The 27285-nt window shown below is 36.0% G+C and overlaps 3 protein-coding genes across 6 annotated transcripts in view; 1 reads left to right on the top strand and 2 right to left on the bottom strand.

The window, feature by feature from the left end:
* taf3 (TAF3 RNA polymerase II, TATA box binding protein (TBP)-associated facto) overlaps positions 1-18905 on the bottom strand; it is a 57081-nt gene extending 38176 nt beyond the window's left edge. The window contains exons 1-2 of the mRNA XM_051890892.1: positions 18605-18905; positions 15378-15638 (exon numbers count right to left, since the gene is read on the bottom strand). Coding sequence (XP_051746852.1) covers positions 15378-15638; positions 18605-18770 — 427 coding nt within the window. The 5' untranslated portion in view covers positions 18771-18905. The remainder of the gene's footprint in view (positions 1-15377; positions 15639-18604) is intronic.
* A 1723-nt stretch (positions 18906-20628) lies between these two features.
* Positions 20629-26939, bottom strand: atp5f1c (ATP synthase F1 subunit gamma). Of its 4 annotated transcripts, none has more exons than XM_051890764.1 (9): positions 26814-26939; positions 26334-26368; positions 26024-26155; positions 25701-25905; positions 25434-25577; positions 25280-25344; positions 23781-23936; positions 23562-23658; positions 20629-20853 (listed from the first exon to the last, which is right to left on the bottom strand). In XM_051890764.1, the coding sequence occupies exons 1-9, from the start codon at positions 26852-26854 to the stop codon at positions 20850-20852; spliced, it is 879 nt and encodes a 292-aa protein (XP_051746724.1). In that variant the 5' UTR covers positions 26855-26939; the 3' UTR covers positions 20629-20849. The 4 variants fall into 4 exon arrangements, with proteins under 4 accessions (XP_051746724.1, XP_051746722.1, XP_051746725.1 ...); XM_051890762.1 differs by having other exon boundaries at positions 26334-26380; positions 26814-26900; XM_051890765.1 differs by lacking the exon at positions 20629-20853 and having other exon boundaries at positions 23558-23658.
* The window catches only part of kin (Kin17 DNA and RNA binding protein), a 5899-nt gene continuing 5552 nt past the window's right edge, over positions 26939-27285 (top strand). The window contains exon 1 of the mRNA XM_051890761.1: positions 26939-27196. Coding sequence (XP_051746721.1) covers positions 27083-27196 — 114 coding nt within the window. The 5' untranslated portion in view covers positions 26939-27082. The remainder of the gene's footprint in view (positions 27197-27285) is intronic.

Genomic DNA, 27285 nt, shown 5'->3' with positions numbered 1-27285 from the left:
ACAAATCAAATACATGCGGGGCGTGAATTGAAAATCAGAATTTGGTGGATTTTTACTGAAAATACGTTAAGAACAGCTTTATTTTGGTTAAGATATGAACATATACAATGCTGTATAGTAAATATAATTGATTAATAAATTCTTTAAACAACTTTTTATTGTCAAATCAATATTTACAATATTATTACATACATTTGGAGCAGAAAGTAGCTGCCAGCCAAATAAAGGCATATTTGCTCTGTCTGCACACACACAAACACACAAACACACACACACACACACACACACACACACACACACACACACACACACACAAACACACAAACACACACCAGGAACTGGCTATTTCAGTTCGGGTTAACAGTGACCCACCCTGGCGCCCTGGGACCGGGGGCAGAGGTTCTGTTGAGCCCGTGAGCCTGTCACCCTCTCTGGGGAAGGATTTACATTCCTACCCCTCCCTTCCACCGGACGAACCCAGCCCAATACACACAGTCACACAGAATCAGTTAAAAGAATTTCAACACACAAACAAAACTACTTTGGCCTAAACTCACCAAGTCCAACAGTAACAGAAGCTAATATGAATTTCGGAACAACTGTCAAAAAGTTCTCAGTTTCAGGAAACAAGAACATCACAGGAACCTTCGGCTGAAATCAAACGGCCACTAGTAATGTGTCAGGATGGTCCAACAGCCGACTAGCCAAAGTCAGGTCAACTAGTTTGTTCTAGATTAATTAAATTTCTACTTGCTTTAATAATTTTTAGTGGCGGTGCTTTAAAGTGGATGAACGCATAATTTAGACATAGTTAACCCTCTCTGAGAAGTTCTGTCTCTACACTATTTTTTTTTTAAATTCCTGCCGTTATAGCCATCAAAGTACAAATTCATTGCCTGTGCTGGACTTCAAATGATTTAGTGTAGATTTGTGAAGTAAATAAACGTATATAAAAATGTATATACATTTAACGCATATATTGCATCTGATCTGTGTCTACAGCCATCCAAGCACAAATTATTCACCTTCAATAAATTTAGATAATTTAAATAAATTAAAGAATTACGGTTGCATTTCAAATCATCTATTTTTGTGTAGATTTGCGCAAATAAAAGGTTATTTGGTCTATACATACATTTAAAAATATACGTCTAAAGTTGATTTTATAAGTATGCAGTTTTGCATATCCCTCACAACTAAGTTATTGTGTTTACAACGAGAATGTAACATTTACAACAAGAATGAAAATGTAATTACAACAAGAATGTAACATTTACATTAAGAATAAGATTGTATTTACAACGTAAATGTAAACGTATTTACGGTAATGTAACATTTACAATGAGAATGAAATTATAAGGAGAAAGTAACATTTACATTGAGAATGAGATTGTATTTACAACGTGAATGTAAACGTATTCAAAACAAGAATGTAACGTTTACGATGAGAATGTAACATTTTTATATTGCGAATGAGAATGTATTTACAATGTAAATGTAAACGTATTTGCAACGAGAATGTAACATTTTCAACGAATGTTACAATTACGAGAATGTAACACATTGTGAATGAAATTGTATTTACAATGCGAATGTAAACGTATTTACGAGAATGTAACATTTACAACAAGAATGAGAATTCAATTACAAATAGAATGTAACATTTACATTGAGAATGAGAATGTAATTACGATAATGTAACATTTATTGAGAATGAGAATGTATTTACAACGTGAATGTAATGTATTTACAACAAGAATGAAACTGTTTATGTTTATGATGTGAATGTAATATTTACAACGAAAATGTAACATTTACGACGAGAATGAGAATGTAATTACAACAAGAATGTAACATTTAAATTGAGAAAAAGAATGTATTTACAATGTGAATGTAACACATTTACAACGAAAATATTACATATTTACAATAAAAATGTAACATTTATAACGTGAATGTGTCCATTTAAATGCTATGGAAAGCTAGCACGGCCACTGGTTAGAAACACTGTGTGTTAAAAAAAAAAAAAGAACATCAGGTTAAGAAAGACCCAAATAAGCATAAATGAACTATGAAACGCAGTAAGGCAGTTACTGTAAGGTATCACCCCACATAATTGGGCGTGCATGTGGGTGAGAATTTCGTAGGTGGCGATCAAGTGTACGAACAGCATTTTTCCTGCCAGAGTCACGGCTTGGAAGAGCCCGTCTTTCATATCATAATGCCAGAAAGAGACATGGTGGCCTGGCAAAGCTAATCATCACATGACACCTACGCTTACAGCGAGGACAACACACCAGGTCAATGCCCGCTGCAGACTGTGTATACACATATTGTACAGTACGTTTCTATATAAACAAACACAGCAAAAAAAAAAAAAAAAAAAAAAAAAGAGATTCCAGAGAAAACACGTGGAATATGTTTGTGCGCTAGAGACAGACGGACAGCAAAGGAGAGAGACATAAAGACAGAAAGGAGAAAAGAGGTTGGCTGGTGCAAGAGTGCCATCTAAAGGAAGCAGAGGTACTACAAGAGGTTTGATGAGGGAAGATGATTAACTTTAAAGGCACAAATTTTATGACAATCTCCCACTGAACAGAACCTACATAAAATATACAGAATATCAACTGAGAAAAGACAAAATTCATCTAAAACGTGACAAAAAAATATTTTTTTTAATTAAAAAAACGAAAAGAAAACTTATTTGTACTTCAAATAAAATTACGAAATTAATAAAATAATACATTTATAATAATTTCTTGTAATTTATGCATATATATATATATATATATATATATATATATATATATATATATATATATATATATATATATGCATAAATTACAAGAAATATATATATATATATAATAAAATGTCTGGTTTTTATCAAGTATCTTTACTAGAGGTGTAATTATTTACTCTGGCGATACTCAATAACGAATCTGTACTAAATGATGCAATGCACTTAGAACTGTGTATTTCAAATGAAATAATTACTACATGATTTATGCTACATCAGTAAAATGACTGAGAAAGTATTGAAAAAATAATAGTTTCTAAAAACACAACAGCCAAATTAGTAGGTGGTTAGTAGTAGACATCTTAAAAGCTTAGACAAATCCATAGCTTTTAAAATTAGCTTTTATCCATAGCGACAATATGTACAATACAATATTTATGTATGTATGTATTTATGTATTTATTTTTAAATCTGCATAGGTTTCATTAGACCAATATAAGAGGTAGATCATATTACAGCTTTTCCTAAACCTATATTATGCCAGGTTTCAAAACCTGGACATTTATTGCTGGCAAAGCAGTGTTCAACAATAATGTTTAAATTTAGTTTGTTTGTTTGTTTGTTGAATTAAATTCTATAATGGAACTCCAAGTTAGATATAAAAAAAAGACAGATTTGTGCTGGAAAACAAAAACTACATGTCGATAAGCAATAAATAAAAATTGTGACTTAATTAGAGTTAATTTTCTTTTTTATTTTTGTGGATGCTTCTAAGATAGTTACAAGCCATTTTAACAATTTCAACAATTTCTTATCTGTTAATCAGCTAGATAACTTTACCTTGGTGACGCATTTAACTTCTAACAATAACATTCAATATTTCAAAGAAATGTGAAACGTGAAATGTTTTAAGTTTGGTTCATGGCTGTTTGTACATGAACTAACATAAACACCGACCCAATAGGTCCATCAACTAACATGAAACTCTCTCATACTGACCCTGGGCAATCAGGACATTCTTATTGTTGAGACATGATCAGGTACAGCGTTATAATACCAGCCATTATTTCGGTTTTCGACCATAAATACATAATTCGTAATTGCCAAAATTCCACAATTGGTGCACCCCTTTTCAAAACTGTGTAGAAAGAAAAATGAGGCTATATTTTTGCATAAAAAAGACAAAAAAAAATATCCTGATCCACCTGTAAAGTTCTAACTTGGAGCCATGATAAATCACATCATGCTGTGACATGAAACTTTATAGAGATAAAATAAGCTTGACTTTGCTCATACCTGTATTTGAAGACTTTACACTTGCACACGCGCTTCAGCTATGAAGAGGATCAAGTTTGGAATGAAGGACACAAAACCGCCACAGAGAGAGAATGAAAAGAGAGCGACGGTAAGGACGAAAAGAATAGGACATGCTGGAAATGGAAGCGTGTGACAAAAGAATCAAACTATTCTTTGGGAGACATAAAAATGGAGTGGATTATGTGTTTTATGAAGATCTCACCGAGGCGGTTGCGAATACGCTTTCAAGTCGCCTAATTATGAGAGAAACCTGAGAGAATGTGAGAGTTTGGACTGGGAATAAAAGATAGAAGAGGAAATTCGTGGCACACACACACGTTTTCTGTTAGCACACCTGGGCAGAGGAGGGCAGTGCGCTCTCCAGGACTGATCCTGGGTCAGGTGACCTCTCCACCGAGCCCAATAGCCGGCTCCTGTCTGTCTACCGTTCACACATACTCTCAACAGGCTCGCGGTACCTGGCCCAGTGCAGCGGGGAGTCATCCCAGACCTGTCAGTCAGAAAGTGGCAACGAGCAAACACGGATCTCTCTGTCTCTCTCCCTCTCTCTCACACACACACACTCTCTCATCCACACAGTCGGCTGACGGGGGGAGGTAAACGGTTGTGACAGGGGGCAGTAGGGTTGGGTTGAGCCATCTATCATAAAGCCACGACAGAGTAACATAAGACCAGAGGCTTCCCTCTACACGCACACAGAGCTCACTCGACAGCACCTAACAAACACATCTAAAGGGATAGTTCGCACAAAAAAGAAAATTCTGTCATCGTTTGTTGATAAAACCCATATGAATTTCTTCTGTGAAGAATGAAAGGAGATATTTTGCAGAATGTCACTGCTCTTTTCTATACAATGAAAGTGAAGTGATCTAAAAATATTGTTTTATTTACCAATATTTTACATTATTTCTGAATAATAAATAATAAAATGTGAAATACGCCGATGCAACTTTTCTGTTGTTTTGTTTTCACTCAAAAATGCAACTTTGACTTATTTTTTATATTTTTATATATATATTATATATTTTGTCATTATTTTTTTTCTTCTGCAATTTAAAGTGCCATTTTTTTTTAAAGCTTCAGGTTTGCTGTGCTTGTTTGTAGGGATGTACAATTTGGCCAAAATTTTTGTGATTACATATCAATATAACCAAGGCTCTACAGCTGTGCGACCATTTCAGTCACATTTGCGACTGAAAATTACTGTGCGCGACTACAAAAAAAAAAATATATATATAGTGTAGCACCAGTGCGACTGACCCGATCAGGCCCAGTTCTATGGCGGTGCTAGAGGGTGAACCCTCAGCCAAAAAGCATATTAGCGAAACAGATTTGACCAACGATCCAGTGCGTATTTGTGTTTGTGCTGTGGAGAGCGTCAAAGGTTTCTATTTACAACATGTTTTGCAACGTTGAGCAATGTAGTCAATCACAGACATGTGTTGATTTCTTGAACACAATTAAAAGGTGTTTAAAGGGTTAGTTCACCCAAAAATGAAAATTCTGTCATTACTCACTTACCCTCATGTCATTCCAAGACCTTCGTTCATCTTCGGAACACAAATTAAGATATTTTTGATGAAATCCGAGAGGTATGTGACTCGTCCATAGACAGCAATATAAATCAACACTTTCAAGGTCCAGAAAGGTACTAAAGACATTGTTAAAACAGTCGACATGACTGCAGTGGTTCAACCTTAATTTTATGAAGTGACGAGAATACTTTTTGTGCTCAAAAACAAAAACAAAAATAACGACCTTGTTGAATAAAGTCGTTATTTTTGTTTCTGTTCAAATCGCAGGAGTTTTTGTCCAGTGCTGAGTTCTGCATGCTTGTGAAACCTCTCAATATAACCAACAAAGTGTAGACACAACATAAATAAAAGATTAATTGTGCAGTGTAGACAACTTCATTGACAACTTCATTTATTATAATGGAAGTTTATGAGATCACAATGAACTGAGATGAGTGACAGCTTTGTGATTATCAAGGGAGGGCTCTTTACATGCTTTCTAGGCTATATATAATCCATTCAGAATTTGAATAATAGTTTTGTTTTTCATGCTGTTAAGAGGACCAACAGCCACTTACACTCTGCAAAGTTTCTAAAGTGACATTCGCATATAAATCCGAGAATCACTCTTGAAATTGCAACATTGACTGATTTTGCTCTATTTCGTCAACGAAAATAGTTCCAAACAAAGTCACAGCTGAGCCACGGCACATCTCCGTGCAAAAGCAGTGTTTCTTTGATGAATGAATCTGCCTTTTTGAATGAATCAGTGAGCCAATGATTCAATGACCCATTCATAAAGACACTTGCTTCGTTCCTGAATGAATCAGCTGTTTTGAATGAATCAACTGAATGAATGATTCTGTGACAAAGACAGTGACATGCCGCCACCTACTGGCAGTTTTAGTTTCAATTTAAAAGTATCATTTCAGTTAATCACTTAAAGGGTTAGTTCACCCAAAAATGAAAATCCTGTCAGTTTCATTTGTTAAACAAACAAAATGTGGCAAGTCTGAACATGTGGAATATGTGAACATGGAGATTTAAGCGATACATTGGAGCAAAAATGGCTTAAATCGCAATCTGTTCCTCAGACACAGCTATTGTAGGCTTTAGAAGATTTGGAAATGTAGTGCTTGAGTCATTTGTGTTCTTTTTGGTGCTTGACAGCTTTGGTCAACATTCACTTCAATTGTATGGAAAAGAACAGCATGAACATTTTTCAAAACCTCTCCTACAGTGTTCAATAAAAGAAAGTTTAGAACAACATGAGGGTAAGTACCAACAGAATATTCATTTTTGGGTGAACTATTCATTTACAGCATACGACATAACTGCATTTAAAAAGCAGAGTTTTCAAAACACATGGAAATTTTCAGAGGCTTCTCCTCTGGTCCTGCAAGAACAAGCTGTCTGTCAGATTTATTTGATAGCGTTTTAATTTGCTCTTTGATTTGATCTGGATGAGCAAAGTGGCCCGTTTAGGTACAGTATTTTAAAGGGCCCGACGAACGGAAAGTAAAAAAGACAAATTGATCCAAAGGCACCAAACCTCTGTAAAAGAGCAAGAGGGATGGATGAGAGACAAAGAGAGAGAGAGGAGGAGAGAGAGGAGAATAAATCTGCACTCCTCCATCGATCCCAATCCTTTCTGCTCTCATCTTATCTTCAGGTCTGAGGGAGCCAGGCAAGTTTAAACGATTCTGACCTTGTCCGACATAAATAGTCAGAAAACTACAAAGAGCAGATAGCCCTCTCTCTCCATGAGCAAAGGGGGACGAGGAAGGGAAATACATTGAGATAAGAGGAGGGGAGAGAGATAATACAGGAGTTACTACATCAGCGAGAGTGTCACAGACAGACATAAACAGCACACCGAAGCCCCTTTTCTACCGATAGGGTACCGGTGCCCAATCTGGAACCGTTCCACATGTTTCCATGGCAGAAAGACTGTTCTGGATGTCAAAATTGTCTCTGCACTGGCCCCTTAAAGGGATAGTTCACCCAAAAATGAAAATTCTGTCATTTACTCCCCCTCAAGTTGTTCCAAACCTGTATATATTTATTTTTTCTGCTGAACACAAAGGAAGATAATTTGAAGAATGTATGTAACCAAGTAGATCTGGGGCACCATTGACTTCTATAGTGGAAAAAATAATACTATGGAAGTGAATTTTCATTTTTGGGTGAACTATCCCTTTAAACCTGCTGCTCTCAAACCAGAAACCACTAACATCAGGGCCAAAGGGCAAGATTTCCCTGTCCAACTAAAATAAAATGATTTTATATAGAAATATCATGAGAATATTGATTTATATTTATAAAAAATGACAATAAAATGGGTAAATCCTGAAGATGGCAAGATTCTAAATCAAAATCCATAATTTTAAAAACACATTCAGCATTTTCTGAAGATTCATGGTCCAGAAATCAGCTCTGGCACATGAACAGCACCATATCGGTAGAAACAGGGTACAACTGACCTGAGAGAGACAGACAGTAAGCGTGTGAGACAGTAATGACTATTATACTTAAAAGACAAAATTCTTTTCATCAGGTCGGATTCTCCTGGCTACGGGAGCGTACCCTCACCAATCAGAGCGGGCCCTGGGCCTTATTCTCTCTAAAGAAGATGTGAATGTCGCGGCGGAAGAAAAGGAGAAAAGACGGAGGCCTTTAATATTCATCCTTTTCTCTTTTTAGAGTGTAACGGCTGCACCTGACATCTACGGAAACTGTGCAAATCTCTTCATGCATTGTCAGGCTCTCCTCTAATCATTTTACGCCCTTGTGAAGCTTTGAAAAGAGCCGATAACGAAGCGAGTCAAATACAGAGCTCGCTCAATTCATAAGTTAACAGAAGCACGGCACAAACGCTAGTAGAGACTGAAGTAATAATCAGCACCTCTGGACAAGGAGATTCGCAGTGTCTACACTTCGAGAGAGCAAGCGCGATGAGATGCAAACTCTGTCGTCGCACTGTGTCGACGGTATGATTGTGTTAATGACAGAAAGGGACTGAATGCAAGGCTTGCAAAAGTATAAAGCTCAAGTTATAAATCAGCAAAGTTTTCTGTACTGCACATTTTGCATGCAGTGCGACAAAACTAGCAGCTCCCATATTAACCAACAAAACGGTCTATGATGCATGCATGCAATGCCGAACAACTAGCAGAGCCCGTTAGAATTAACAAAGCTGTCTATACTGCAAGCATGAAATGCAACAAAACTGTTGTTGTATGGATGCAAAACCTCAGTTTAGCATGCAATGCAACTAAACTAACAAACAACAAAGCTGTCTATGCTGCATGCACTGCGTTTAAACAAAAAAAAAAATGCATATATATATATATATATATATATATATATATATATATATGTAAATATGCATATATATGTAAAACAGTGAAACTAATTAAATAAAATGAGTTTGTTTCACTCAAATAATAATGAAAGTTCATTGTACTTAATTGAAAAAAGTTGTGAACTCAAAATTTGATTATAGTAAGCTGAACTTAATATGATTGAGTTGCAGCAGATTTCTAATTCCCAGCATGCTTTGTGTCACACTGTATAAGGAAATTAAATGTTGAAATTAAGTGTTATTTTGTGCCTTTTGCACAAGATTATCATAGGGAGACATAAGTTAGTGTTTAACGTTCTGTTATGTTGGGATTTACAGGGGGTTCTGTTATGTTAGTTTTGTAGGGTTACCACTGTGGTGAAGGTTGAGGATGGGCTGCAAAACTTTTAAGACCATATATACTGTATGTTGTTTGATTATATACATGCAAGTGTATAATAACAGTCTCTTTTAGTGTTGTCAAAAGTACCGACCGCAATAACAAGTCGGTACTTTAATTGTAAAAATGTGACACTTTAAGCGCTGTTGAGTGGATTTGTAAACACCTCTGATTGGTCTTTGTGTTCACTCTCTCATCAGATATGTGTATGATTGGCTATAATGATCAATGCTTCAAAAACATGTTGTAAATAGGCATCAGTGACGCTCTTTGCCAAGCGCTTACACAGATACACACGGGAGCATTTAAAAAGCCAATCACAGACATAGCTGTTGAGCGCATGAACACAATGGCCAATCAGAGGTGTTTAAGAATCCACTCAACAGCACTCAAAATGCTAGGGGGAAATGCTGGAAATTTTTAAAATTTCAGTACCGACCAACGGACGATAGACGCCTGCTTTCAAACGCTCCCGCTTTCAAATTCAAATACTTCCGTGTGCTTTCAAACCCTCCCGTGCGTTGATCATTGTAGCTAATCACAGACATATCTGATGAGTGCGTGAACACAAAGGCCAATCAGAGGTTCAGTGATCAAAGTGTCATATTTTTTAAATTTCAGTACTGACTTGGTATCCCGGTCAGTACTTTTGACAACACTAGTCTCTTTGATAGTTATAATAGCATGTGTTATTTGCTATCTAACATTTAACCAAGATCTGAATGTGATGTTTATGTAAATGAACTGTATGTAATTAACATTACAATAAATGGGGCAAGGCTGAGAACCGAGGGAGCAAAGGGATGCCAGTGACGTGATTGTTAATGAGAGACACCTGTGCACCACACTGGCCTTCCTCCTCTTCCACGGCTCTTGGCCCCGCCCCAATTGTCACAAAAATGTTAGGTTCTACTAACTCAAAAAAAAAAAATATTAGTTTCCTCAAATGTTTTGCGTATTCTGAACTTATTGAGTTTTACAGTATATATCTCATATTATATCTTAATGAGCAAAGACGCCACAAGTAATGAGCAATAGGACATCCTGTTGCTTGCTTCCTCATTTTGTGGCTTAGGCTGGGTAGACCCATCCAAATCTCATTGGTCCAAATTCCTGGTCCACACAGCTTTCTAAAAAGTCAGACTGTGATTGTGTCACACTGAATAGCATGTACTCTCTCAGAATGGAGGGACAAATTACTTGATGCAGGAAAATTGTAAAGTCGTGCCTGGTAAGGACTCCATGTTAGAGCCATCTTAACAGCATAAAGACAAACAGAACCATATTCTTGCGCCGAACATTGGGATCAACGACGTGCGGTTCAAAACTGAAATCTGTTCGTGTAGCTTCATTTTGCAGCTGTAAATTTCCAAAGCAGTCATCTTAATCTTGTTCTCTCTCTGCATAGACGGAGAGACTTTATCAGCCTGTGTGATCACTGGTAATTTCAGTGTACAGATGCAATCGCTCTCTCTCTACCTCCCATTACCTTCTTCCCTCAGGACTGAACAACAATACGCTCCCACACAATAGACAAACAAGAGCCTGTTGACTGGAAGAAAACCCACCACTGCACCAACGAGAACGACTCTGTAGAACCTGTTAATGTAACGAAACGGAGATAAAAAAAAAAAAAAAAAAAAATACTGCAACAAAATTGGAATGGTCTAAAAACACATTTTCATTTTGTTGTGTGAACCTGTTTGATCTCAGGGTCTACCAGTGTTTAATTGTTTGTACTACAGACATAAATAGTACCTCAAATTTTGTGGGTTGGTAAAAAGAAGTGTGCTATTATATATTTTTTTATATATTTCTTCTGGCGGATGATAACACACACACACAGGTTTGTTTTTATGAATTGTGGGGACATTCCATAGGCGTAATGGTTTTTATACTGTACAAACTGTATTTTCTATCGCCCTACCCCTAAACCTACCCATCACAGAAAACTGCACATTTTTACTTTCTCAAAAAAACTCATTCTGTATGATTTATAACCCTTTTGAACAATGGGGACATGGGGTAATGTCCCGATAAGTCACCCTCTCCTTGTAATACCTATGTTATACCCATGTCATTATACAAATTTGTGTCCTGATATGTTACAAAAATGCGCACACACACACAAATAATAATAAAAAACACCCCGACCCTAGCGATCTAGGGACAAGAATATCATACAGTCTTAAGAGTAGGTATTGAGGTATTTTGACCTCAGTAAGCAAGCACTTAGCAACCTCTCAGAACTCGAGTTACTGCAACCAACAATATAAATCTTAGGCAAATAACAATAATTTTAAACACTTTATATCAAATTAAAATCTTGATTCACAGAGTATCACAAGCTATAGGAGAAATGAAGATCAGAAACAGACTTACAGGCGAAGTTAAGAGCATAAACATGGTCAGATAGCGCCGACCTGTGGCTAAATATGCTACTGCAGAAGTGAATCTTACTAACAGACTAGAATATTACTTACAAAAAAAAGTTACAATGAGGTGGCTAAGGTGATTGTTGTTATTATTAAAAATCGTTTTCATTAATTGGAAAAAAAGCTGAAATAAAATAAAGTATAAATATTGTAATATAAAAATGTAAACTTAAAATTAGAAAATTAGAAATGCTGCAATGGCAACTGACTAAAATAAAATAAGTTTCAGTACTAAAATGACTAAAACTAAAATTGAAAAATTAATGTTAAGAAGCACATAAAATTACTAAAACTTGAAAAATGAAAACTGAAAATTATAAATACACTAATTCTATATATATATATATATATATATATATATATATATATATATATATATATATATATATACACACACACACACAAATATTATACATATTTTATATATATTTACATATATATATATATATATATATATATACATATACACATATATATATATATATATATATATATATATATATATATATATATATATATATATATATATATATATATATATATATATATATATATACACATAATATAAAATAAACTTAAATAAAACTGGTTGCTATGGGTTTAACCCACTGCAAAGTCTCAATAAAATTCTGCTCTCTAGCTATGTCTCGGGTCACTTCTTTAATGTAAATCTATGGGATTTTTATCATTTTGGCCTGTTTTGCAGTGGTGCAATATGAGATACATCAACATTTAATACTGATTATAAGGGGTTTGTTCAAATCACTGAGTAGTAAAAGAGAAGTTTGCTTAAGCAAGTAGCACTAAAAATACAAGCCACACAAAAACCCATTTGTGTTCGTAACACTCAAATGCACAGTGGGGCTCCATAACCTTTGTGGTTTGAAGAGAAATACATATACTATATATTCTATATTACAGAAGAATGCACTGTATGTTTAAACTTTTGTCTGTTTTGCCTATACGTGCTCATGTAGATTTGTGGCATGAGTGTGTGGAAGTGTGTTGGGGTGTAATACGGTCTCCGACTGATCTATGAGGAAGAAACGGGAGACTGGAAAAAAAGGAACAAATGGAAATGGAGAGGGAGAAAAAGAGACCCTGAGTCTTTCTTCTGGCAGAGGGGCATCCAGCTGAGCGCTGGCTCCAAGCCCAGTTAGACCCCCTGCCCTGGCTGGACTCTCTCACACACACACACACACACACACACACACACACACTCACCTGGGATGTCTGCCATCCGGGCCGGACCTCCGCCAGCTTCTCACACACACATGGCTGAAAGCCTACAGCCCGCCGACTTCCTGTTTCACACACACCGACACCCGCAAACACACCTCACAGCCAGGGAGCTTCCTGTCCGACCCGAAACAACCCTGATCATGTCCGCCCCTCCACCACCCACTGGCACTGCCTCCGTTGTGTGTGATGAGAAGGCAAATGTGTGTGTGTGTGTGGTGAGGGGATGAGAGATATGAGCCGGATGGAGTGAGAGTGAAGGACTGAACCGCTGGGGGATCATGGGATATGTAGGTCCCTGTGTGTGTGACTGTATGGAATGGATCTCAGCCAATATGGGCACATATCAATGCATTTTGGCAAGATGGGCATGAGTACACAAGTACAGCACGCTGGCATATATTGTGTGACAACGCGTCAACTGGTACAGCTTTTGTTATATTGTTTATCGTACGGTAGATACATTCATGTGAATATTATGTTAGTGATCCTCACAAGTTAAAGTACCCCTGATATTACCTTTCATACAGTGTAATATAGTTGTTTGTGAACGTAAAAGAATTGATTCTGAGCTGCCGAAATGTCACTAACATTACAACATGGTTAATTTACATTGCCATTCGGTAAGATTTTTAAATGTTTATGAACGTCTCTTATGCTCACAAAGGCTGCATTTATTTGCTCAAAAATACAGTAAAACAGTAATATCGTGAAATATTATTACAATTTAAAATAACCATTTTATATTTTAAGATTTTTTTTAAAAAATGTAATTCATTCCTGTGATGATAAAGCTGAATTTTCAGCATCATTACTCCAGTCTTCAGTGTCACATGATCCTTCAGAAATCATTCAAATATGCTGATTTAAAACATTTCCTATCATTATTAATGTTGAAAACAGTTGTGCTGCCTAAAGTTTTTTTGTGGAAACTGAGATACAATTTACAGGAATCTATGATAAGGAAAGTTCAGACGAACAGTATTTATTTTGAAATAGAAATCTTTTGTAACATTATAAATGTCTTTACTCTTACTTTTGATCAATTTAATGCATCTTTGCAGAATAAAATATATTTAAAAAAAATAAAAAAAACGTGAGCGATAGTGCATAACCCACTTCGGTTGAATTTTGAGTAAAAAATAAAAATAAAAAATAAAAAAAATTGTATAAAGTCTTATAACATGCTCAAATGACCTTTGCACTTTACTAGGTGACTTCCAGTTGGGGAACAACACAACTGAATCAAACATAATTCAGGGTCGAATGTTAAAATAGCACAGTTGATTTACAGATTTTGTGTGTGTGTTGTGTCCAAAGGAAAACATTTTGAACCAATTCATGGCTTTTTGCCATTTCTCTACTGGAACATTTCAGTGATCACGTAAAAATATGATGCATCTTTTTAAAGATTCTTTTCTTTTAGTGTTTACAGAAACGCATAATAATGAAACAAAACCATTGTAATTAATAATTAGTAAGTGACTGTTCTCTTAATTTCAGCATTGTTGTTTATGTATTCTGTGCTGTCATTAAATTGTATTATTTTTAAGATACCAAGAAGTTAAAAAACAAACGGAATAGCACTTTTGTTCAACCAATCAAATATAGTTGTCAATATACAGTAAAGGTACACTATAACTTTTTTTTTTAATTTGCAATATTTAAATAATGAGTCAATACATCATCAATACTTTAGGATGCTTTTTGCGGGAAATTTCGTACATACCTCACTCGTGTGTGTCTCGTCATTTCCGAAAATTGAGAAAAGCTGCTCCGGCTACTTTGACGCGTGTATGGTGTGGGACTAGGTTAGTTGTCACAACGAGCGGGTACATTTGACATGGAGCAGCTAAATCTCAAACCTCTGGAGAATCACCCGTTTAAAAAAAAAAAAGAGAGCACGACAGAGGTAATAATAACACCAGAATCAACACTGACTTGGCTTTTCAGAGAACTGAGGGATTTGAAATAATGTAAAAGTGATACAGAGATTGCGTTTTTTTTGTTACTCAACAGGTAAGATATTTTATTGAAAAGTTAAATTGCCATATGTGCCCTATGTTGAACATTTACACAGCTGCCTTTTTATTTATTTTTCATTTTCTATCAGAAGCTATAACAACAACACTGAAAACTCAAATCTACATGTTTAGCGCCAAAGATCACATGGTTGACGCCAGCTCGCCATGAAGTACAGCCATACCGTGGACACGATTATCAGGTTAACTGACTCGAAATGTGTGCAAGGGCTCACAAGCTCTCGAGTGTGTAAACTCGCACAGTGTACGCCCGGCGTTAGTTACAACTCAATGCTGTTGAATTATCTTATGATAACTTGTCGCATGAATATGTTCAGGTTTGCATCTATTGCGACTGTGGTACGTACCTTCCTGAAGTGAGACAAGCGGAGGGAAGTACTCTGGGATATAGTCTCTCCTCTCTCCCCTCAGAGCGTCACGGGCGTCCGTTTCAAAGCCAGCAGCAGGAAACTGCAGAACGCTGCTCTTGCTGATGGGAAACTGAGGGATAGTTTGGGGGTAGCCAACAGGCTCCAAGTTATTTACATAGTCCTCAAGTTCAGCTATACTGACTCCCAAAAGTCCAAAAGCCTGGTCCACATCACTCAGTACGGGGTCTGTACGTCCATCTGAAAGAAAGAGAGAGATTATGATATGCAATATATGGAATGTATGTTTATTCAGGAGGCGTAGAGACTTCAAATAGAAGAGAGAAAGAAAAAGCATAGCAAGAAATTGTTTGCGGAATGCAGCGTTTAACCAATCAGAATTAAGTATTCACAAAAGCCACATCATAATATTAGTAATATAGTGCAATAGCGCCCACCCACTTTTTCAGGGATGTTGGTTCCGGAAGTCTTTCAAGGGTTGTCAAAAGGACAGACTTCGATACCAAGTCAGTACTGAAATTTTAAAAATGTGAGGATACCAGCATATCCCCCTAGCATTGTTTAGCGGATTCTTGAACATCTCTGATTGGCCATTGTGTTCACATGCTCAACAGATATGTCTGTGTTTGGCTACAAAGATTAACACTTCATAAACATGTTGTAAATAGACATCAATGTGCGCTTCACCGAGCGCTTACACAGATACACACGAGTAGAGATGTAACGATACATCCGGAGCCGGTTGAAAATCGATTAAAACATGTGGCGATTCAAGTCGGTTGAGATGCTAAATGAATTGTGATACATTTTTGGGGCGGGGGTTTATATGAATGTTTATTTGAGGAGAGCTGACAGGGTTCAGAAAAGTTTAGATGGTATTTTCTTTTCATCTTACTTCCGTACAATGCATTTTAAAGTACTTTTAGCGCACAGTTTACAGCGGTAACCATGGAAGCACTGTATTGCCGCTGTTCCATAAGCGCCATCTGCTGTCAAGACAGCATAATTTCACAAAGCTGAAGTCTGAACATTCTGTTTTTGCTTCAAATGTTAAAAAGTATACAATCTAATTTAAATTAGAAACTGCTATTGCTGCATGTATGCAGCATCTTTGTTGGGATCGTGATTAAAATGCAGTGGTTGCCTCTAATTTTAAATGACTAAAGATAGTTCAGTCTGTAATAAAGCAAATAAACGTCTTGTTCATGTACTCATATGAAGAGATTTATTTGTATTATTTATTTATTTGATTTAGGATCTGTATTAAAATTTCGATTTAGTTTTGTTATAAAGATATTTCAATTTCACAAAGAAATATGCAGCATTTTTTTCTGAGAAATAATAAAAAGACACTTTCTCATTTAAATCTCATTTTGTTAAAAAAAAATAATGAGAAAATCGAATCGTGAAACCAGTATCGTGAATCGCATTGAATCGTGAGTTGAGTGAATCGTTACATCCCTACACACGAGCATTTGAAAAGCCAATCACAGACGTAACTGTTGAGCACGTGAACACAATGGCCAATCAGAGATGTTTAAGAATCCACTAAAGAGCACTCAAAATGCTAGGGGGAAATGCTGGTAATTGTCACATTTTAAAAATTTCAGTGCCGACTTGGTACCGAAGTCAGTACTTTTGACAACCCTAATTTCCATTCATTTCTCCCACAGGGATTTTTAAAAACGTTTTCGTTCCTTAATGGCTTTAGTGAGGGAAAGAACTACAATCCCATGAAGCATTGCAAACAGCATAATTGAATTAAAAAAAAGATGGGGAAATATAAAAATACTCATTTAAACATGCTGATTATAAACACACACAGGCAAAGAGGGAGTTTTTACTTTCGGAACCTGAAAGTTTTCAAAACATTCCTACAATCACACGTAAACTAACCAACTTTCCAAAAAAAAAAGAAAAAAAAGAAAATTACAAAATATGGCCATTTAAAAGCACAAAAACAACAACACATGGACCCCAATGAGCAATGTTCTGCAGACTCTCACTTTGACAACAAGCAGGTTCAGATATATTTGCTTTATTATTCAACTTTATGCACACAACTGAAAGTGTATGTGTTTTGAATCAGGGTTGTTATTGTTAACTAAAACTAAAACCATAAAAAATTGTTACTTGGAAAAGTTGGAATAAAATAAATGTTAACTGAAGTAAAATAAAATATAAAAATATTTAAACGTATTTTATTTCAGTTAGTTGCCAAAGCAACATTTCTCTTTTCTATTTAGCTTTTAATATGACGAGCTAAAACTGAAATAAAAACTAATATACAAACTATATAATAATAAAAAAAATAAAAACGCACAACAAAATTACAACTTTAAAATGAAAACAAAAAATACATAAAAAAATAATTCAAGATATTAATAAAAACTATAATAGCATATCAATACTAAAATAAAGCTTCCAAAACAAATATTTATGAAAACTTTCCAAACATGGCCATTTAAACGCACAAAAACAACAACACATGGACGCCATTGAGCAATGTTTTGCAGGCTCTCACTGTGACAACTATCAGATTCAGATGTAAACATATTAAAAACTACAAAAACAACACAATTACTAAAACTTTAAAATCAGAATGAAAACTGGAAATACAAAACCTAATTCAAAATATGAATAAAAACGATAACAGTATCACGATACAAAAATAACTGTTTTGCACATACACACAGATGATGCTATAGCTTATATCATCACTATGGCAACAAGTGGGAACCCATACTCTGCATCCTTGCAAACTATTCCACATTATCTAATTTAAAATGTAGCAAACATTTCAGACACCGACGAGGATACTATCTTACATTTCACTTTATTTTGAACAACATGTAGCCTTTTAAGGGAGATTTGTTAGCCTAAATAAACAGCTAACTAGCCTCTGGTCAGCTGTCAAAACATAAAGACTAAGTAAGATGTTTAATGGCTAGCTTCAGAACTACCGTCTTGAAATAATAAATATGTTAAGAATCCAAAGAAACTGAATAATAGCAATTCGTTAATAAAGTTTTATCGCCATTACAGCAAAAACACCATTTGAAAGGCTAGTTAGCTTAGCACGCTAACAACATTGGTAGTGGGCGGGGCTTAAAAACAAACCCACTATATAGTGCACACTACTCCAACACAGACTGTTATAAACACAGACTGCTTTAAGGGTCATAAAGGAATGTTAAATGACTCACAGAGCTCGGAGTATCGGTGGCAGCTCCGGGCCAGCTGCTGCACGTATCTCTCCAGCACATCAGACAGCAGATCACAGGCGCTCAGCTGCACCGCATCCCAGCCCACCGCCTGACACATCTGCGCCACGGACACCCGCAGCAGCGAGCGAGCGTAACTCTCACACATCTCTCCGCTCCCGAAAGCCCGCTCTCACGGCGCCTGTAAAGGCTTTGTTTTGATCATTCACATGAATACGGGCATTGGCGCTTCCATATGAGTCGCCATCTTTACTTCCCAAGCGAAACATTGCGGAGCAATCGATCGCGCATGCGCAGAAGAGCAGAGCGTCTGATCGATTGCAGCTTGCTCGATTAGACCACCTACATATGTAGTGCAGTGAGGAAAGGAAATAGTGGTTGGTTTGTAAAGCCTTACATCTCTTTTGGGAAAATACTCTTTTATTTACTATGTATATTTTGTGTAAATTAAATTGATTTATGATCATTATTGTTATTATTTTCTTCCTTGTTCTCGACTAGACTTTGTAATAACCAGTAGTGATTGGAAGGCTGAATCGTTTCAGGCCAGGGAATAATTTTTCGAATCTTTCATTTATGTGAACCGGTTCAACAAACGGTTCAGTTGTTCTTTTACGTCATCACATGAACCTTAACACACACACACACACACACACATATATATATATATATATATATATATATATATAATTTTTATTATTATCGTATTGTACTGGTTTATTATTTCTTTGTTTTGTTTTTCTTACCTTTGAATATTTCTCATTGTATCTTACTGTATTTCTATTCTTCTATATTGCATTAATAATAATAATAATAATATTAACAATAAAAAGTGGCATCTAAAAAAATAAAACGATTTCTAGGATTGCATTGCTATTAAATATTTATTTAATGAGCTATATTAAAATATACTTTTGAGTCCCAGTTTGTTTGTTGCTACTCAATGTCCATAGTAGGATAGGATTTACCACAAAAAAATTATTTGTGAATGATCTGCCTTGATCTTTATAAAAAAAAAAAAAAAAAAAATCCATGTGGATATTGTGGTTTTGAAAATAGCATCCATATATTTTACACAAATTTATGGTAATGGTAATAATTTTATTGTATTATTTAATATTTCTTCTACTACTATAATACTAACATGGCTATGGTAGTTTACAGAAGAATTATGGTTACCAGTTATTTTATTAGTTTTGTGTAAAAGTTCATAATTTATATGATTTACTCATTTAATGTGTATGATTTACTCAGAAAAGACTATTAGAAGGATTTAATAGTTTAAAACAGAAACATACAATTTTCAAGCAAAATAAAATAAAATGCTTACCGAATAATAAAGTTGATAGTGCACTTATATTATACTATTTAAAAAAAAAAAAAAAAAAAAAAATTACTACTTGAACTCAGATGACTCAATTAAAAAAAAAAAAAAAAAAAAAAAAAAAAAAAAAAAAAAAGTGTCTGGGTATGGTGATGCGCATCAGTTCTCAGATGATAACCATCAGAATCTGAGCTCCAGTGGCAGCTGATTAAATAATACATGAGTGACCCATATGGTCAAACTTTCTACTTGTCCATTACTTTAATAGATCAGACCCTCTTCTACAATCAGTGACCCCCAAATTCACCCTTTCATGGATCCAGACACCCAACACCGCAGCTCGATCATTTAATCTGATACTGTGGTGGCTGGCCGGGCTTGAGTTTCAAATGGATAACAAGGAGGCTAAACTTGTTTTGATTGGCAATTATAAGAGAGAACAATAAGGATGCCGTTAAGTCAATTGGGTTTATCAGTAATCAGTTCAGAGTAACTTAATACTGTTTTAAACAAAGTACGTAAACGCCAAAGAGGGTTTATTGGAAGGATTGACCTAGTGTTCTGTTTTGGCAGGCGTCTTCTCTTCAAATGCTCTGTGTATTGATAACCTTGGAGCGTAGCCAAGCCCGTGGCTTCAAAGAAGAGTTCAAGAGCTTTAATTCCAATGGAAAACAAGCACGAGTCGGGAAACTTATTTATTTTCTTAAGAGGACATCAAAGCTGATCAGTACATACACTAGAAATAGACTGGAGAAATCAATGGATGACGTTTCTCTGTAAGAGGTTTATTTTCTCTGATATTGTACAAACAGAAGCACATATTTATTACTGAATTCTACACCAGGTGACTGAACTGGAGAGAACGAGCGCCAGAACCACATCGGAAGTTTACAGGGATCCACTTTATCTGCAACAAGAAAAAAAAAAATATGTTTAGTAAATTTCAAACATCAATTGTAGACATATGAAACTTCAGGAAGACAAGTGTAAAGAATAAAACCAAACCAATCTTAGAAGTAATGCAAACACTCTGAAAGCCTGTTCACACCAGGACAAACGTTCAGAGCAAAAACATGTCGCGATAAACATTTTTAATTTGAATGAACAGCTGTTAATGCATCTTATAAGATCGATATTAACATCTGCATGCCATAATTTTTTTTTTTTTTTTTTTTTTTTTTTTATTTTAAAATGGAGGAGTGTTCTAATTTCATCGCACTAAGATTTGCGCATTTGGTCACTTTTGCACAGAGGCAATAAAGCTACAACTTGGTGCCGCTCACGAACAGACAACTGTGCTAACAGACAGTGAATAGAGAAACTTGCAAAAAGCAGTCTTTGGTTGCGTCCGAAATCATATACTCTCGAATAGGTGCTTATTTTGAATGAGTACTTACTTCACGAGCAATGTTGTCATCATATGACCAACCAGTGTCAGTTGTGTCGCTTCACTGTCATTAGGTGTGTTCGACTTGAAGTGGCGCTGTGCAGACCGTTTGGTGTATGACATCAAAGTACCGTGAGATCAATTAGAGAGCAGACGGCTCCGTATGCTTTTGAATCGCTTTCGCAGTACTTTGATGTCATACACCGATTGGTCTGCGCAGCGCCGCATCAGGTCGAACACACCTATTCACAAATCCTCTCCAGTGGCCTCATGGGATAGTAAAGTGTCTGTGTGAGTACTGTGAATTCAGTACTTCCTTTGCCAAATACTGTTTTTCAAATTGCGTTTTGAGTTTTTGTGATAAACATTCGTATGGATGTGAACAGGCCTTAAAATCAGTCTGGTACAAGGCCAGAATCATTCTATATGAAAGTAAATAAACGTGTTAGCATTTCAGGACAACGGAACGTAAAAATCAAGTTTGCGTAGATTCATTTGAAGTCACATACTTGCTTAGAATATGTTTCGGGCCTAATCAATAAGACTAGAAGTACTTTATTTTAATTGAATGAGCCTTTTATTTTATCACCGATCTGCAAAAAAAAAAAAAAAAAAAATTAAGTCCTCCTGTGGTGAAAAACAAGTTTGTAATGTTTGTCTATCTGGTGTTCTTAACATGCTTTAAGACAAACCATGTGCAAATTCAACACCATTGCAACAGTATTTTCTCTTTAAAACTGCAGTAAACCAAAGACAGTCTCAAACCCGTGGTTTGAAATCGCTGGTGTTTCTACCTTGTAACCAATCATGTCAACGTGGCGGCGGGCTTTAGCATATCATAAACTGACCGCGCAAGGGAGTCTCAAAAGATTTTTTTTCTGTTGATTTGAAAAATCGGGCAGATATAGCAATATGGCAGGTATATGATGCATATTACGATGTTATGATGAACTATATGCCTTTCTCCACTGACGTTCTGAGTTGTTCAAAGCATTTTTAAGGATACTGACTGTAAGAAGGCAGCTGTCTGACTCCTGAATGAGAACATGGTTTGTGTAACATTAGCAACACATTATTAGCTGTTTGATAACGTAGTCAAGCAAAACGCTAATTATATTAATTACCGTTGTGTGTCAGACGTAAAAAGTGATACCATTGTGCAGCGTTTATCTCAGTAAGTTGACCGAGTGGATCTCGTCTGAGCTTGTGCGAGTGAGTGGAGGCAGGGCTAATTATAATATTCATAGATCCATGTATATTAAAGGGATAGTTCACCCAAAAATGAAAATTCTGTCATCATTTACTCACCCTCAAGTTGTTCCAAACCTGTATGAGTTTCTTTCTTTTGCTGAACGTAAAGGAAGATATTTTGAAGAAAGTTTGTAACACCATTGACTTCCATAGTAGGAGAAAAAAAAATACTAGTTTTACAGAACTGTTCAGTTTCCCATATTCTTCAAAATATCTTCCTTTATGTTCAGCAGAAGAAAGAAATGTATACAGGTTTTGAACAACTTGAGGGTGAGTAAATGATGATAGAATTTTCATTTTTGAGTGAACTAGAATTTTCATTTTTGAGTGAACTATCCCTTTAAATGAGGGTGTAGAGTTATATTCAAGCTATTTTAAGGCATTAAGATTTTTATTTTTTTTTCCCCCCACAGGAAAAAATGTTTAAATATGTAATTTTGGTGTTCAAAGATGAGTTTTAAGGGATAAAATTGTTGACTACAGGAGGACTTAAATTTCTCCATTTTGACAAAAACCAAACTACTTTGAAACACCAAAACCCATTAAAAGAACCTACCGCATGCAAGCCACAAAAAAAAACAACCAAAAAAAACTCTCTACAGGAAACAGGAAAGCTAAAATCTATTGCCTGTGCTATTTCTCTACAAGCACACACAATATATCCTACAGTCTGCTGCAGGATGTTACCTCAGTCATGCCTCAGTCCCTGTGAACGACGAATGCATGCATATTATGGAAAGTTAGTAAGGGCAAGATGAAAATTTGATTAATGTGGGTTAGTAAAACTTAAAAGGTGTTAAAAATAAAAAGTTTATGAAGTAAAGAAATTTAAACATTGGCAATGTCGTGCCTGTAACAGAACTGGGCATCAGAAAAGGTTATCCATTTCACATTGCTCTCAATAAAAAGAATGAAGGAGGAGAGATAGCATGCATGGGTTATTAATGGAATAAAGAGAAAAGGAAAAAACTTCTTACAGAGCAGCAGCTCCAGAAATGATCTCAATGAGCTCCTTGGTGATGACGGCCTGGCGGGTTCGGTTGAAGGTCAGGGTCAGCTTGTCAATAATATCAGCTGATGGATAGGAAAAATACAAGATTGCAAATGAGAAAAAATTTGATCGTTGATGACAGTGATCACATCTTAGCAAGGAATATAGGCCATAAAAGTCCTTTGAAACTGAAAAGACGACTCACAAGCATTCTTGCTGGCGTTGTCCATAGCGGTCATCCTGGCGCTCTGTTCACTGGTGGTGGACTCCTTCAGCCCGTAGTAAATGATGTTGACTAGAGCAAACTCCTGATAGTTCCTCAGCACATCAGCATCAATGTCATCATAGATGCCCATGTTCTCTGAACAACACACACACACAACAAATAACTGATTGATTCTGTTTCAGTGTCAACTGATTAGATTTTAGAGCATGTAATGATGGCTAATAAGAGCAGGACAGATAAAGTCATCCTGCCTAAAGGTATCTTAAAGGGTTAGTTCACCCAAAAATGAAAATTCTGTCATTAAGTACTCACCCTCATGTCGTTCCAAACCCGAAAGACCTTCGTTCATCTTCAGAACAACAAATTAAGATATTTTTGATGAAATTCGAGAAATATAGGACTCCTCCATAGATAGCAATTTAACTACCACTTTCAAGGTCCAGAAAGGTACTAAAGAAATTTTTAACAAAGTCAGCGTGACTGCAGTGGTTCAACATTAATGTTACGAAGCGACGAGAATACATTTTGTGCGCAAAAAACAAAAATAATGACTTTATTCAACAATATCTTCTCTTCTGTGTCATTCTCGTACGCTGTTTATGTTCACCGCTTCCAGGTTCTACAACAGAATGCCGGCTCAGTATTAGCTGACGCTGTTCATGTGAGCAGCACAATGCAAGCGTGTGATGCTGACACAGGAGCCGGCGTTCTGACATAGAACTGACATAGAACTGGACATGGAAGCGCTGAACGTAAACAGCGGACGAGAAGTACCTTTTTAGACCTTGAAAGTGGTGGTTAAATTGTCCTATACCTCTCAGATTTCATCAAATATAATCTTAATTTGTGTTCCGAAGATGAACGAAGGTTTTACGGGTGTAGAACGACATGAGGGTGAGTAATTAATGACAGAAATTTCATTTTTGGGTGAACTAACCCTTTAAAATCCAGCAAATGCAGTCAAATTTACAACGAAGGCGTGGATGAAATAAGGCTGTGTTGAACAATAAATCAGTATATTATTGATATAATTTCTTATAGGGACTCATTGGAATGTTTTTCAAGCAGTTTAATAAAAAAAAAAAAAAATTCATTTAAAATTTAAATAGTTAGTTTACCCAAAAATGAAAATTCTGTCATTAATTCCTCACCCTCAAGTCAAATATTTAAAATGCTGCAAATGTACAAAGTTCAATTAACTATTTTAAATATTTAATCATTTACAGTATGAAAAATTAATATTTGTGATTTTCTAAAGATTACATTTAAAAATGTTATTGAAAGACTTAAAAATTAACTTTAAGTGAGCATTAGATGATGGTGAAGGTGATCTAAATATAAAAATAGGGGAAATAAAGATGCATAATTTAAAAAAAAAAAAAAACCTAAAAAATTAATAGGGCAATAAGCAATGACACATGATGCGTGCCATGATAAATATCCAGCCCAACAATGAAATACTAACAATGAAACAATACCTGAGCTTGCCACAGTGTCAGTGGAAAATACAGGTTTCTCTTCTGTCTTGTATGAAATCACAGACCTGCAGAGGACAAAAATCCACAATAAAACCAAGAAAAAAAACCTTTTTCCACTGCTTTGGTTTTATTTTTAGTGCATTACGTGACAAACCTGAATCTGTTGAATACAATGGTTCCCTGGTCAAACTCGTAGCCAGAGTCCATCAGCTCTGTGGCAATGAGAGATGCATCAGTAAAAGTGGGAGGCTTGCGGCCCACCTCCTTGCAGTTGATCAGGATGTGTTTGCCATGGGTCCTGATGGATTACACAAGGAAAGGAAGCGATTAAAGCAATGAAAGTGATATTTGAAACCAGCATGATATGCCTACAAAATGAGTGAATGAGAATTACAGAGGCAAGACTGAGAAAGACAGATACCTGTAGAGCAGACCTCTGAGTTTGTCACCCACATTGACAACCATGACCTCTTTGCCGGCACCAGAGAGCTTGGCGATCTCATTCTTCATGGCTTTGGCCACACTGCTGTGGATGGCACCGCAAAGACCACGGTCAGATGACACCCCGATGATCAAGTGCTTATTCTTGTCTTCTGGAGCCTTGATCTCAGCCTTCTCATAGAGTGCTAAACAACACAAATATGAATAAGAATAACATTACCAAAGTATCCAAAGATATTCAAAACGAATTTCAGAATGTTTGTGCATAATAAACTTGACTTTTGTGGATAATAAACTGCATACCCATAGCACCGGTGCCATAGACCCGGGCGGGCTTCAGGGATCTCTCAGCTCTGGCATACTTTGCTGCTGCCACCATCTTCATGGACTTGGTGATCTTCTGGATGTTCTTGATGGACTTCAACCGAAGGGTGACTGGTAACAGGACAAAACACTGGTCAGAAACTTCATACAACTTCATACTATCAGTTATGTATGACAACATTACTGAAACATAAATATTAGCAAGCAAGCAGATTAAATATAGCAAGAAACGGCATTTATAAAGACTTTAATGTTGACCTTTTATAAAGGAAAAGGAAACTTTACTTACTGTCCTTCAAGGTAGCCATGTTCCTGACCTGCCCACTGCAAGAGACGCTTTATAAAGGTTAATTTCATCCACAAACACAATATAATACAATAACTCTTTGAACAATGATGCATCAATTAATATGACAGCATTTGTGTTACACTAAATAGTCAAAACCCTGCAAAACAACACTGCTATTACGCCATTACACAAGATAGCACGATTTACATACAAACAGTTCATAATTCAACTTATCAGTCTATACGCAAGTATTTATTCATATTATTACCATTAATGTAATCATAATAAATATAGAAATGTCACGTCGCGCGCCGCTGTCATAGGCTTAAGCACACTGCGGCCTAAAGTTCAGCACGTCCTTGCTCTATTTCAGCTGAATTTCATTGACCAACTAACACAATTTTATGTCATTTCATTCAAATGCAAATTAAATGCACGCTTTCATAAAATCAGAGATTGTATAAATCAATAAATTCTCACCATTGTGGGAGGAACACCGCCGCGCTGGTCCTGGCGAACATGATCACTTCAATGAAGGTCAGAGCAGCCGGTCTGCGCAGGCGCAAATAAAGCGCAGAAACGCGTACTTATTATAATCTCGCGATATTACACGTACACACGGATCAGTGACGAAACACGCATGTTAGCATAGCGAGGGATTCGCGTCACACGCAAGGAAGAGCGAGAATCGTTGAGACACTGGAAAGTGTTATTTTTTCAATAATTCTTGTGATTGTTTAGCGTTTAAAATGGGGAAAGCAGATTTTCTGAGTCCTAAAGCGATTGGCAACAGAATCAAAGCCAAAGGCCTTCAGAAACTGCGCTGGTATTGCCAGATGTGTCAGAAACAGTGTAGAGATGAAGTAAGTATATGTGAACATGTTTTTTATTCTTTAGTATCAGTCAGTTGGTATCTCTATATTATTATATTTTTAATTATCTAATTTTAGGT

The sequence above is a fragment of the Ctenopharyngodon idella genome, chromosome 4 (assembly GCF_019924925.1).
Source record: "Ctenopharyngodon idella isolate HZGC_01 chromosome 4, HZGC01, whole genome shotgun sequence".
In the NCBI taxonomy this organism is placed as follows: Eukaryota; Metazoa; Chordata; class Actinopteri; order Cypriniformes; family Xenocyprididae; genus Ctenopharyngodon; species Ctenopharyngodon idella.
This window is presented reverse-complemented; position numbering and strand designations above follow the sequence as displayed.

Bases quoted from the DNA above. Each gene is read 5' to 3' on its own strand.
- atp5f1c (XM_051890763.1), bottom strand. From the start codon at position 26,854: ATGTTCGCCAGGACCAGCGCGGCGGTGTTCCTCCCACAATG. The intron at 26,156-26,333 runs GTAAGTAAAGTT...TCCTGTTACCAG, and splicing joins CATGGCTACCTTGAAGGACA to TCACCCTTCGGTTGAAGTCC. The intron at 25,345-25,433 runs GTTTGTCACGTA...TGTCCTCTGCAG, and splicing joins ATTGTATTCAACAGATTCAG to GTCTGTGATTTCATACAAGA.